Source organism: Podarcis gaigeae, assembly GCF_964106915.1.
Source record: "Podarcis gaigeae genome assembly, chromosome: 15".
Taxonomy (NCBI): Eukaryota; Metazoa; Chordata; class Lepidosauria; order Squamata; family Lacertidae; genus Podarcis; species Podarcis gaigeae.
Window position 1 is genome coordinate 10,907,146 of NC_139692.1, and position 14,833 is coordinate 10,921,978.

Consider the following 14,833-nt stretch of genomic DNA (forward strand, 5'->3'; position numbering starts at 1 on the left):
GGCTAACCCAGTCTGCTGAGTGGGATATAAATATTAAAATTATGATGATCTTGATGGAATAGTAAAGGTAAAGGGACCCCTGACCATTAGGTCCAGTCTTGGGTGACTCTGGGGTTGTGGTGCTCATCTCACTTTACTGGCTGAGGGAGCCGGTGTACTGCTTCCAGGTCATGTGGCCAGCATGACTAAGCCGCTTCTGGCGAAGCAAAGCAGCTCACGGAAACGCTGTTTACCTTCCCGCCGGAGTGGTACCTATTTATCTACTTGCACTTTGACGTGCTTTCAAACTGCTAGGTTGGCAGGAGCTTGATGGAATAGGACGTCCCTATTTTCATCGGAGAAATGTTGGTGGCGATGCTTTGTCTTTTGTAGCCAACATGACCCCACCCAAGCACAAGACCAGGGTATCAGTAGGCTTGGGGAAACTTAAAGGTTTGCAGAAGTCCAAACAATATTTTTAATTTTTTTTGGTGCAGGGACCCAAAACAGCCCAATTCATGCTCTCACTGTCCATTGAATGCTGATTGGCTGATTGGTGGTGGTGATAGGAAGATGGAAATTGGGGGTGGAATGGGTGAAATCCTGAACAGGACACTACATCACAATATATTGGTGGAGGTTCCACTTGTATGTACTACTAGCAGCCTCAGTCTCCCAGTGCCTGTCTCATACTAGTCAAAATGGTACCACTCATGTGCAAGACATGGTGGTTTGGTTTTTGGATCCTGGGTCTGTGGTTCTTCACCTTGGTTGTAAAGAAAAACTTTTTATCCATTATTTTTCCCTTTTCCCTTCCAACCCCACCTTTTCTGTTCTTATCTTCCCATCATCAACATTGCCAAAGAAGGCTGTAGCAGACATAGGCAAACTTCGGCCCTCCAGATGTTTTGGGACTACAACTCCCATCTTCCCTAGCTAACAGGACCAGTGGTCAAGGGATGATGGGAATTGTAATTCCAAAATATCTGGAGGGCCGGAGTTTGCCTATGCCTGGTCTATAGGATCACTAGGCAAGGACCACGTCGCTCCAGTGTTTAGTGTCTCATGCACAGAACAGTTGTAATGCTTCTCTCAGCGGGCTCTCAGAGCTTGTCTAGAAGGCACCTCTGATGTTCACACAACCACATTTGGGTGCCTTGAGAGAAATAACTAACAGCTAGCAAAGGAGGAGTTTGAACTTGATATCCCGCCTTTCACTCCCCTTAAGGAGTCTCCAAGCGGCAAACAATCTCCTTTCCCTTCCACCCTCACAACAAACACTCTGTGAGGTGAGTGAGGCTGAGAGACTTCAGAGAAGTGTGACTGGCCCAAGGTCACCCAGCAGCTGCAAGTGGAGGAGCGGAGACACGAACCCGGTTCACCAGATTATGAGTCCACCGCTCTTAACCACCACACCACACTGGCTCAAAGACACACACACACACACACACACACACACACACAGAACATAAGTCTTTGAAGCTGACATGTCTAATCCTCTTAAGCTTGACCATTACTTTGCACAAAAATACTCAACTGGCCTAAATGCTATTGTGTCAACAACATCTCATTCAAAGTTGAGCAAAAAACGCCCAGTGTCTGGGTTGTTTTGGAGCAAAATTACCTGTTAGTAAGCTGTCATCCATTGGAAGCTGTCATCGTGAAAGTAAAATATGTTCCTCAAATTCTTTGCAGATAGACAATAGTTGCATCAGGGAGAATGTGACCTTAGAAACATGATTTGCCACCCTAGGCTCCTTTGGGAGGAAAGGCGAGATATATATTGAATGCATGCATGCATGCTTGCATGAACGAATGAATAACATATAGAATAGCTGTTTTCTAGAGCAGTGTTTTTCAACCAGTGTGCCATGGCACCTTGGGGTATCTTGATGCCCTCTTGCATCTCTGCCTCCCAAAGGCTTGCACAGCCATTTGTTGCAGCTCCCCAGGCGATCGGTGCCTCTGGGGCTGGTCAGGGGGTGCTTCCCAGTCCCCTGTGAGGCATTGTGTGGAGGCATCTCTCTTTGGGGTGGGGGGGCAGTTCAGAGACCAGGGATGGCAGCAGCGGCTGCCCAGAGGACTCCCAAGGAGAGGAGGGGAGAGGAGGCTGAGGGAACACTCCACAAGGGGAGCGTTTGAAAAAGGGTGAGAGGCTGCCAGCTCTGCAGGCAAGGGGTGACATAACTGGGATCCAGAGCCTCACAGGGGTGCCACAGAAACAATGTAGTTGGTTAATGGAGCCATGGACCCAAAAAGCTTGAAGACCTCTGGTCTAGAGCAATATTGTTGTATGAACATCGCTTATCTGCAATTATTATGTGGTATAAGTGGTATGGGGCACGGGTAGCACTGTGGGTTAAACCACAGAGCCTAGGAATTGCTGATCAGAAGGTCGGCGGTTCGAATCCCCACAATGGGGTGAGCTCCCATTCCTTGGTCCCAGCTCCTGCCAACCTAGCAGTTCGAAAGCACGTCAAAGTAGATAAATAGGTACCGTTCTGACGGGAAGGTAAATGGCATTTCCATGTGCTGCTCTGGTTCGCCAGAAGCGGCTTAGTCATGCTAGCCACATGACCCGGAAGCTGTACGCCGGCTCCCTCGGCCAATAAAGCAAGATGAGCACCGCAACCCCAGAGTTGGCCACAACTGGACCTAATGGTCAGGGGTCCCTTTACCTTTACTATGGGCCTAGTACAGGTCCACCACCTCAATGGGAACTAATTTAAGGCTGCATTCCTAGATACATTTAATGGGGATTAAGACCCATTGAACATAGCTGAGCTTATTTCTGAGTAAACATGCATAGGATTGTGGTCTTAAATGTTACGCATTTTATGGATGACATTTGTCTACCACCTTTCCTCTGAGGAGCTCCAAAAAGAAAGTCTGGTTCTCTCTCCTCCACTCTATCCTACCCTGTGAAGTAGCTTAGGCAAACAGGCAGTGGCTGTTTCAAGATCACCCAGTGAGCTTTGTGGTAGGAGTCTCTGCCCAGTCATAGTCCGATACTCAGGGGCTCTTTGGGAGCCATCAGTAAAAAAAATTTAAATGATGGACAGATTTGGGGGGCCTTGGGGAAACTGCAAAAAATGTTTGGCATTACAGTGGGGTACCTATGAGTCAGGGGGGAAAAACTTCAATTGTTCAAAAGCACAGATGTGTGGGGTGGGATGCTTTCTGAGGGCCACAAATAATCTTTTGGCATCACAGTACCAAAGCAGGGCACGGCACCCTTGGGAGTACAGTGGTACCTCAGGTTAAGTACTTAATTCGTTCCGGAGGTCCGTACTTAACCTGAAACTGTTCTTTACCTGAAGCACCACTTTAGCTAATGGGGCCTCCTCCTGCTGCCGCATCGCCAGAGCACGATTTCTGTTCTCACCCTGAAGCAAAGTTCTTAACCCGAGGTACTATTTCTAGATTAGCGGAGTCTGTAACCTGAAGCGTATGTAACCCGAAGCGTATGTAACCCGAGGTAACACTGTAGTCCAAAGAAGAAGAATATTTTTTATTTTAAAAAATAAATAAATAAACCATTTATTTTTTTTAAAGGGAGGGAATGGGGGTCTTGAGGGACCTACAATAAAACCTTTTGGCACCATAGCATCACATTGAGAGATTCATAGGAGCATTTCTTTTTTTTTTTGAAAAAAGACACTTTTGGGGAGCCTGGGGAAGCCCCCACAAAATCTCTCTTGGGGCTAGATGAAGGCTTCTGGGCTGCAGGTTAGCTACAGTACCCCTGCTCTTGTGCTATTGCATGTCTCTGAGAACGCCCGCAGGTTACTAGTATGCCGTAGGTCCTGACGTGTGTCCTTCTTGTGTCTTTTAGAAGACACAACTGAAGCCATCCAGAATTCCAAAGACGAATAAAGGCTGAGGCGCTTGGAAAGCCCTTCTACAGTCTGCATCATTTTTGTTAGTGTTGCTGATCAGACCGGCCTTCCTTTTTCTCTGCCGGGCAGAATTGCTGGACCTCTTTCCTCCGCTGGTGAACCTTTAATCTTTTCGGATTGGAAACGTTGCCCTCAATATCAACAACGCTCAGCCTTGAGCTTAAGCAAACACACAACAAAAAAAGAGACAAGAGACTCGGGTCAGTCTTGTCAGCTTCATACCAGGTGGCCGAGAGCAGACAGGCAGCAAACGGGTTTCCGCAGAGCAAGCCCAGAATCAATGGACAGTTTGGAGGGTTCACGGTTGTCAATGATGAAGGAAGTGTTTGACAGCTTGCAACTGGTAAGAGCTGTGCAGAACTCTCTGCTTAGATCTCTTTCTGCTCTGTTTTGAAAGTGATTGCTAGGTAGATTGCTGTGTGTGTTTTCAACTGCTTCTTCTGAATCTTAAGATTTCTGGATTCTAGCTAAAATTCCAGTTTATCTAGAGTACGGCCATCCCTTCCTTGCAAAATGCAAACTTCTTGCCTCTTTGTGTCTTGATTCAGCTGCTAATTCATTGCAAGTTTCTCTGTGGTTCATTGGCGAAAAGAGAGTTAAAAATTTTTTTTTGGGGGGGGGGGTTGGAATATAGGAATATCTGCTAAAACCAGAAGAAATAACAGCAACATGCAGGGTGTCTCTCTAAGGTGGTAGCTGAATTATTCAGGCACATGCCCAGGTTAGCGCCATAGGAACAATGCACAATACCCAGTCAGTCTGCACCACCAACACTGTAGAAATAAATGAGATTGCAAGGCCAGCAGTGACTGTGCTATCAACACAGAGTCTTATGAGCCACCATTCATATATTGCAAATGGGGCATTTGCAACAGGTTTTTTTTTTTTAAATAAAAAAACTTACTGGATTTCCCCCAGAAAGACTAAATTCAGATTAAATGAGGTGAAATATTAGTGTTTTGATGCCATGGCTGCTGTGTGGATATTGTGAACATTTCGCATGCACGCGGAACATGCATCCCATGATAAACACCTGTCTGGAAGCATCCATCGTTTCTGTTTTTAAAGTGGTAATTTGGTCCCTGTAGCAAGAAACGGGCACAATGGAAGCTTGCAACTGGCCAGAAATGAAGTTTGAATGTGATTATATTTCAGGCGTGCCTTCCCTTCCCTGTTTCATGGCATTCTGAACTGTTCTCCATCAGAGACTGGAGGAAGTACTTCAGGGATGGCACAGAAACCTCCTTTACTTGACATTTAAAAAATGGGGAACGGATTTTTACAGCTTAATTCAATTAGGAATAAAAGCAGATACATTGATTATTAGTATTATTAAAATTATTTCATTTCAAGAAGAAATACCAAGGTGGTTCACTGTGGTCACTGTTGTAACTCTTAAGATCAGAGTGAATAATAATAATAATAATAATAATAATAATAATAATAATAATAATAATAATTCATTATGGTTAGTGTGCATAACTTTTGAGAAAAGTACTGGGGAACCTCTAATTCTCCAGATGTTGTTGACTTTGGCCACATGCACCTCATTAATTTAAAGCACTATGATTACTGCTTTAAACAGGCATGGCTTCCCCCAAAGAATTCTGGGAGCTGTGGTTTCTTAACAGTGCTGAGAGTTCTTAGGAGACATCGATTCACCTCACAGAGTTTCTGTTCTTAGAGTTGTCTGTGAAGAGGAATTGATTGCTAAACTACTCTGGAAAATGTAGCTCCATGAGGAGAATAGGAGTCTCCTAAGAGTGATCAGATTTCTCAACCAACTATATGGTTCCCATGATTCTTTGGGGGAATCCATGACCGTTTAAAATGGCGCGATACTGTTTTAAATGTATAGTGCAGTTGTGGCCCAGCTTTGGAAATGTGTGTGCCAATCTCATGTCAATTTCAACTGTCCAGTTCGGAACACAGAGAGAGAAAGACGGTGAGCTTTTGAACAGAACTGAGGACCAGGTAGGCTGGGATTTCACAGTGACATTGACACAGGATCTTAATACACCATTCAACATTTTTGTCCCAATCAACCCAGAGAAGAAGGCAAATATGGTAGATAGGCAGACGGAAGGCATTCACAATTCTTAGCTGGTGTGTCCTGATTTTCATCAGGTGCATCAGTCTGTGCAAACCCCGTTATGTGAATGCAATGGACCAAACTGAGCTTTGGGCATTCCAACACAAGTCATGCTAAACACACTTTGAGGGATATGCCGAAAGCGAAATCTGGGCAGGACTCAACCTGAAGGCATGCATGCATAGCACACAACTAGTACAGGTCAACAGGGCGGGAGATTAGCAGTGCTCTGGTTGGCAACAGTGGCTTCCATGGATTGAGGTGAGTTCTTGAGGATGCCTGGCAACCCGCTGCTGGAAACTAACATTCTGTTAGTTAACCAACAGAGTTCTTCTTATATTATGCAGCTCTTTTGCTGCATCAGTGTGCTGCATCTAAAAGAAAGGCAGAATTCTCTCAGGGAAAAGTATCATTCTGAATTAGGATATGCAGCAGTTAGCAAGTGTCACTAATATGAATGGAATTATGATGCCAAGGAATGGATGTGATTGTGAAAGCATTTCCCTTTACACAGCGTTTTGGATGGCCCCATCACAGAGGTGATGAAAGGTTGCATGCTATGTTGCGCAATTGTATTCTCGACCCCATCCCAGGCCACTTGGCTACAAAAAAAATGAAATACCAAAGCTAATGTCAATATTTAGAGTTTGTACTATATTTAGTTCCTGTTGCACCAGTTTTTAGCAAGTGAGCCGATCAATTAAATTTCCCTTTTTAGACCTGGCATCTAACCAAAAGCTAAAAATAGAAGACCCAAGGTCCTTTGGCTGCTAATTTAGGCACTGATCTTCTGAGCATTCCGTAGATATAGAACTGGGATTTAGAGTGAAAAAATGTGGGGCAAAGATTTAAATCCACATTTCCAAGTAGTGGTTGTCGGAGTTGTGTGTGGAGAGTATGTGAGGTCGGAGTTTTCCTGTCGTTTCTTTCTCCCTCATTGATGAAGTGCTGACTTATGCCTTCTTAACTCTTCTGTTTGGCAGCAATTATACTTGTGCATAATGTAAGAGAGCATATGGAGGCAAGGAAGAGAGATTTTTAAAAACATGCTTGTGCATTCTTAACTGTAGATGAAGCACATTATCTTCGATAATGCATGTGTGTGTGTGTGTGTGTGTGTGTGTTGCCATTATTACAAGTCATTTCATTATTATTATTATTATTATTATTATTATTATTATTATTATTATTAAAATAATTCAACATTAATACATACATATTATGAATATACAGACAAACATACATTTCATACAATCCTTAAAAATATTCATACATACCCATACTCAATCCCATAGATACTTCCTTTTCCCACAACCATCCCTCACCTCACCCTTGTGTTAGACTTCCAATCTACTCAATTGCAATTTCTTTCCACTTCTATTACTTTCTTTCACACACTTTTAAACCAACTTTCTACTTCTTTTTCTGTTACACATTGTTATCCATCTTATTTAGTATTTCAGTATTTATAATGGCACTTGTTTATTCTAATAAAGGTAAAAGGTAAAGGTACCCCTGCCCGTACGGGCCAGTCTTGACAGACTCTGGGGTTGTGCGCCCATCTCACTCAAGAGGCCAGGGGCCAGCGCTGTCCGGAGACACTTCCGGGTCACGTGGCCAGCGTGACAAAGCTGCTCTGGCAAGCCTGCACCAGTGCAGCACACGGAAACGCCGTTTACCTTCCCGCTGGTAAGCGGTCCCTATTTATCTACTTGCACCCGGAGGTGCTTTCGAACTGCTAGGTTCGCAGGCGCTGGGACCGAGCAGCGGGAGCGCACCCCGCCGCAGGGATTCGAACCGCCGACCTTTCGATCGGCAAGTCCTAGGCGCTGAGGCTTTAACCCACATTATTACAGTGATATCCCCTAAGAACATGTGAAACATTTTGCTCACTATGGTTTCCCAGAGTTTCAGGCAGGGTTCTTCCCCAGTGTGACCTGGAGATGCCAGGGATTTGGAACCTTTTGTGTGCAAAGCAAGTGCTCTACAACTGATGTTAAGAACATAAAAAAGTCTGGCTAGATCAGGCCAAGTGCCCACCTTAGTCTAGCATTCTTCTCTCACTGTGGCCAACCAGATGTCTATGGGAAGCCCACAAGCAGAATTTAAGCAGCACAGCACTTTCCCCTCAAGCGATTCCTAACAACTGTTATTCAGAGGCATTCATTTTCAGAGCAGGAGGTGGGTCTGAGTAATTCCTGGGGGAGGCTTAACACGCACGCGCACACACACATCACTTTATGTTGGAGCTGGTTGTATCAGGTCAGACAACTGATCCATCTAAGTTCAGGGACAGGCACTGAATAATTAAGCTGGAATGAAGCGATGCTGCTATGTTGCTTAACAAGAAGTACCATATTTTTTGCTCTATAAGACTCACTTTTTCCCTCCTAAAAAGTAAGGGGAAATGTGTGTGCATCTTATGGAGCGAATGCAGGCTGCGCAGCTATCACTGAAGCCAGAACAGCAAGAGCGATTGCTGCTTTCACTGCGCAGTGATCCCTCTTGCTGTTCTGGCTTTTGAGATTCAGAATATTTTTTTTCTTGTTTTCCTCCTCCAAAAACTATGTGCGTCTTGTGGTCTGGTGCGTCTTATAGAGCGAAAAATACGGTAATACAATGGGCAGAAGCTGCAAGGCGGAAGCTACTAACATACCCTGCAACATTTCTCCGATGAAAATAGGGACGTCCTACTGCATAATTATAATAAATATAATTTTATACCCTGTCCATCTGACTGGGTTGGCCCAGCCATTCTGGGCAGCTTTCAACATATATAAAAACATAACAAAACATTAAACATTCAAAAAGTTCCCTATACAGGGCTGCCTTCTGATGTCTTCTAAAGGTTGTTACTTATCTCCTTGGATTGCATAACTCCATACTCTCCAACATTTCTCTGATGAAAATAGGGATATCCTAAGGAAAAGCGGGACATTGCGGGAGCAATTCAGAAACTGACACGGCTTCTGTAAATCCAGGACTATCCCTGGAAAATAGGGACACTCATAGCGTCTGTATTAATTAAAGGCACAATGGCCTTGAAAATCCTTGATGGAATTGTCAGCTATGCCACTCCACATAATAATAATAATAATAATAATAATAATAATAATAATAATAATTTATTATTTATTATTTATACCCCGCCCATCTGGCTGAGTTTCCCCAGCCACTCTGGGCGGCTCCCAATCAAGTGTTAAAACAGTACAGCGTTACATATTAAAAACTTCCCTGAACAGGGCTGCCTTAAGATATCTTCTGAATGTCAGGTAGTTGTTTATCTCTTTGACATCTGATGGGAGGGCATTCCACAGGGCGGGTGCCACTACCGAGAAGGCCCTCTGTCTGGTTCCCTGTAGCCTCACTTCTCGCAATGAGGGAACTACCAGAAGGCCCTCGGCGCTGGATCTCAGTGGGCTGAACGATGGGAGTGGAGACGCTCCTTCAGGTATACAGGACTGAGGCCGTTTAGGGCTTTAAAGGTCAGCACCAAAACTCTGAATCGTGCACTAGACATGTTACAGTTGCAGTTCCTTTTTAGCATAGGAAAAAGATAACCACAAATCAGGTCTAAAAAAGTTGGGAGGATGACAGAGAAAGCACTGGAATGGAAAAGGCTAGCACTGCAGTTGACTGGGATTCCCAGCAAACCATAATGATAAAATGAGTGAACAAAAGATGGAAATTCCAGACCACAATCTCTTGGAGTATAGGAGCTGCTGTCCCTTGACTGTCCTGTGGGGTGTGCATAGGGCAGATAAAAAGCTGGCTCGAGTCTGAGAAGTGGCACCCTTTTTGGATCAGAAATGCTGACCTACTGTTTTCTACATAAACAGCAAATGAAGGCCAGTGGTGATAGGTAGAGTGCATTGACCCTGTTCACGAAGACACCCAAATCCTTGCATAATTCTAGCAGTTTAATATAGTTTAATATAGAGTTTAATATAGGACAGGAATTGAAGGAATAATTACAACATGAAGTGATGGCATGCAGACTCCACCTGCACCCTTTAAGTGACTCTCTTGACACATGCTATACTGTATCCATCTTCTTGGACATTTGCTTGTGTGTCTTCTCATGTAGGTGGAGCAGATCCTCTCAGAATTCCGGCTACAGGAACAGGATCTGAAGAAGGTGATGCATCGGATGCAGAAGGAGATGGACCGGGGCCTGAAGCTGGAGACACATGAGGAAGCCTCTGTGAAGATGCTGCCCACTTATGTACGCTCTACCCCTGAGGGATCAGGTAAGCAACAATGGTGGTCGTATCATTTTGGTGTAGCTCAGGAGGTCTGACCTACAACCAACCCACCTGCTGAAGTCAAGGATACTAGCATAGGGGTAGGTAACCTGTGGCCCTCTAGAAGTTGCTCAACTCAACTCCCATCGTCCAGGCAACACGAAACATGGACAATGGCCAGGGATAATGGGAGTTGTACTCCAACAGCATCTAAATGGCCAGATGTTCCCCACGACCATGCTATTGTCCAGAAGCAGCTCACTAAACAGGGCTTCTTGGCAGGTGAGTCACTGTTGCTTACCAGGATGGAATGGGGGAGAGGAGAGGCGGCAAGGAGATTGGCATGGTGCAAATGCATTGGCAGGGGCCCTGAATTGGCTCCGCCGGTGCATTTGTGCTGCACTGACCTTACTGCTTCTTCACCCCTTCTCCTTCCAGGAAGCAATAGTGACCCACTTACTGGGAGCTTTGTGGCTCCACCCCATCCAACGAACCACTTCTGCTAGTACGTCTTCTGAACTCTTATGCCCTGACTCTGATCCAGTGGTTTACTATAATTGAGCTGTTCTCATTATAGGTTGCTGGCCCATTTAATGAATGTCAGAGACTGCGGTAGATTAACAGTAACTCTTTTATGGTATAAAAGTGACTATACAGTAGCCCTAATAAACTCACTAATGCAGAACTTATTTGTGCTTTAGTCCTAATCTAGCTTCGCTTCCCATGCCCTAGCCTGCCCTTTCAGGATCCCATTTCACCACATTTACAAACAACTGAGCGAAACAATGAGCTGCATGAACAACCCTTAGTAACTTTTGTACCCTGAGGTGATGACTAGACTGTCAGTCAGCTCTAATAGCACCTGGGGATTATTCTGCTCTGTAATTGTTTGCTATTTCTATCTAAAGAATGATTAGTCTCTGTATTGTGCATTTCCTAATCCTTCTCCCTCTGGAGGTCACTTTCCATGCTCATAGGATGGGAAACAAGCTGCCATAGATGGCAACTGCTGATGTTTCAGGATCTTGGTCTATTGAAGCTTTGTTCTCCTGCTAGCTCTGTCCTTAAACTTGTTGATTGTATGGCTGGATATGCTTCTGGCACAAGTGTCTTCTGTCACAAGTGTCTTCTGCTCTTTCTAAATGTATCACTGTTGGTCATCACAGCATTGGATTGTGGTGTCAAATGTGCCCCTGCCCCTGGTTCTGACCATCACCTCTGATTGTCAAGTTTTATTCTCACCCGTGAACCAGGATGTAGTTTTAGTAATGCTTTTACCCCGTAGTGTTTATCAAACTGTAACTTATATAGGCTTTTCTGCCTTTTTATCTGCTGCATGGACTTCCTTCAGATCAGGCCACTGGGGATACAGGTCTGTTTCCAGGGTCAGAACTGCTTCTTCGTTGTTGACCCATTAATAACTATGCTGGGCTGTTGGTTGCGTTAATTGCAGTTGCTCTATCACTCACTTAAAATGGATCTTCTTTTTTCAGGCTCTGCTTTGTGGTTTGGATTGCTCTTTGTGACTCCCCATTGGCTTGTAGGTAGTGTTGGCAATGTGGCTAAAATTATATTTCTTTGTGAACTGGGAAAACTCCTTCTCTGCAAATTGTGGGGCATTATTTGTTACAAGTTCATCAGGCCCCTGTCTGACAAATACAGTCTTTAAACAACTGGTGGTGGTAGAATTTGTAAGATCAAACATGTGTGCTATTTCTAGATACTTAGAAAAATAGTCTATATACGTAGCTACCGGGTACTTATGCTCATGTAATTCATAAATGTCTGTTCCAACTCTTTTCTAAGGTCTGTCTGGTAATGGAGTAAAAGTGGTTTCTTTTGCTGAGTAGCTCTATTCTAGTGGCAGAAACATCACTATTTTCTTTTTATATATATAATTTTATTTATAAACGTTACAACAATTATTCAGCCATAATTCTAACATTTCAGACTTCGACTCCCTTCGCCCTCTTTCTGTGGTTCTTTACATTTATTTTCATCCTTTCCTGCATACTCCAAATTATCTTAACTTATTCTTCTAATCATCTATTCTCATATATATCTCAGATATGTTTTTGAAACTGCAGGTTTTTACAATAATCCTGCCAATGTCTCAATCTGTTTACAGTTTATTTGTAAATACTCAATAAACCATTTCCATTCCTTTCTAAAAAAAAAAAAAAAAAAAAAAAGTTATCTTGATTTCTTATTCTTCCAGTAAGTTTCATCATTTCTGCATACTCCATTAATTTCTGTAACCATTCTTCTCACTTCAGGACCTTTTCTTCCTTTCATTTTTGGGCAAATAACATTCTTGCAGTTGTGGTTGCATACATAAATTTCTGTACTGTTTAGGTAGCTCTGATCCCATGATGCCCAAAAGGAAAGCTGCTGGGTTTTTCTACAAATGTTATCTTAAACGGCTTTTTCAATTCATTATATATCATTTCCCAGTAAGCTTTAACCTTATTACAAGACCACCACATATGGAAAAAGGTACCTTTTCCAACACTTATTCGATTTTTATTTATACATTTTTGCCAATCTACTAGGTGTTAGGTACCATCTATATAACATTTTCATATAATTTTCTCTTAAACCATAACATGCTGTAAATTTTATATCCGTATTCTATCATCGTTCCCATGCTTCTATTTCTGTTATGACCAATATCTATTGCCCAATGTAACACTGAAGATTTCACTTGTTCGTTCTTTGTCTCCTATTCCAATAATATCTTGTACATCTTAGATATCACTTTAACATTACAGTTTAACAGATCTCTCTCTGATAGTGATAGTTGTTCCCCAAACTCCTGCTTCATATACTTTTTAAATACTTCATTCAAATGATGATATTGTAACCATGTTGTTAACACCCCTGATAAATCCTTAAGCTCTTTTAATTTAAATTTTCCACCATCCCCTCTTAGCAAATTTCAATAAATTCCCCAACTTTCCATCATATTTTTCTTTTTCACCACAATGGCTTCCAAAGGTGAAAGCCAAAGTAGCATTTTAGTATCCAATAAATGTTATATTTATCCCATATTCTATACAAATTTTTCCTAATTATATGGTTGGTGAAACCTTTATGTATCTTTTCTCACCACAAATAAGCATGCCAAAATGTTATCATGACCTTCCAAATCTAAAATATGTCATTCTTCAATAATAACCATTCCTTCAACCAGCACAGACAAGATGCTTCATAATATAATCTCATATCTGGCAGGGAGAAACCTCTCTCTTTTGCATCTATCAGTATTTTATATTCTATTCTCAGTTTTTTCCCCTTGCCAGATATATTTAGAAATATCTTTTTGCCATTTGTTGAAACAATCTGTCTTGCCAATCACCAGTATTGATTGAAACAAAAATAATACATTCATTTCTATGGTTGGCACTCTACCCAACAATGAAAGTTTCATTCTACCCCATATTTGCAAATTTCTTTTAATATCCTCTCAAGTTTTCAAATAGTTATCTTTATATAAATTTATATTCTTTGCTGTTAACCATACACCTAAATATTTAGCCTTCTTTTCAATCTTTAGATCTGATATATTTTGTAGTTTATTTTTACTCTCATCATTCATGTTTTTAAGACCTGCTATTTCTCCATTTTTTAATCTCTTCTAGTGCTTTCAGAATTGACTCTGTTGGTTCTTCTCCAGATATCACCATATTGTCTGCAAATGCTTTTAATTTATATTGTCTCTGTCCCACCCTTATTCCTTTAATTTCTTGATTACATCTTATTCTTTGTGCCAAAACTTCTAAAACTAATATAAACAATAAAGGTGACAGCGGGCAGCCTTGTCTAGTTCCTTTAGTTATTTTACAGTTGTTCGTCAACACATTATTTACTATCAGTTTTGCTATTTGTTCTGTATATATTGCCTTGACTCTTTTATAAAAGTGTCTCTGCAACTTATATATTCCAAAACTTTAAACATAAAGTCCCAGGAGACATTATCAAATGCTTTCTCTGTCTAAAAACATTAAGGTTGCTTGTTTTTCATTTATCACTTTTAAAAATTTTGTTACATCAGTTATATTTCTAATACTATCTTTCATTTGTCTTCCTGGCAAAAATCCGGCCTGATCTTGATGGGTTTCCTCTTTTGATACAGCTTTCAACCTATTAACTAATATATCTACAAAAAGTTTATAATCGTTATTCAACAAAGATATAGGTTGATAGTTCTCAACCAGCTCTTAGGAATCAAGGTTATATATGCACTCTTCCTGAGTGCTGTGTACACACTCCCATTTACTATTCACCCAGTGTGCTTCCATTGCTGGTTTGTGAAGCTGTGTACACATAATGTTAACCGCAATACATATCTATCCCATAGTTTCTTGAGAATCACTGTGGTTTGCTACATTTCTCACTAAACTAGCTACAATCTTATTTGATTCCATAAGCACATCCACACACACCCTTCTGCCCACTGATGTGGACAGACAGCAGGTGACTGGGAAACACATCAAATCATACTGATGTGTACAATGATTTATGAATCTGGTTTGAAATACAGCAGAAAAATATTTAAGCCGGTAATGTGTAGACAGTCATAGTCTTGCACGCTCTCTATATTTGATGATGCCCTGGTA

The 14,833-nt window shown here is 42.1% G+C and overlaps 1 protein-coding gene across 6 annotated transcripts in view; it reads left to right on the forward strand.

Moving 5' to 3' along the window:
- GCK (glucokinase) overlaps positions 1–14,833 on the forward strand; it is a 49,315-nt gene that overhangs the window by 19,108 nt on the left and 15,374 nt on the right. For 2 of the 6 annotated variants that reach the window (XM_083713661.1, XM_083713663.1), the window contains 2 exons: positions 3,815–4,221; positions 10,058–10,220. In XM_083713661.1, coding sequence (XP_083569787.1) covers positions 4,159–4,221; positions 10,058–10,220 — 226 coding nt within the window. In that variant the 5' untranslated portion in view covers positions 3,815–4,158. Of the gene's footprint in view, positions 1–3,546; positions 4,222–6,314; positions 6,510–10,057; positions 10,221–14,833 lie in introns of those variants that run through there. The other 4 variants (XM_083713664.1, XM_083713660.1, XM_083713662.1 and 1 more) reach the window with 3 other exon arrangements.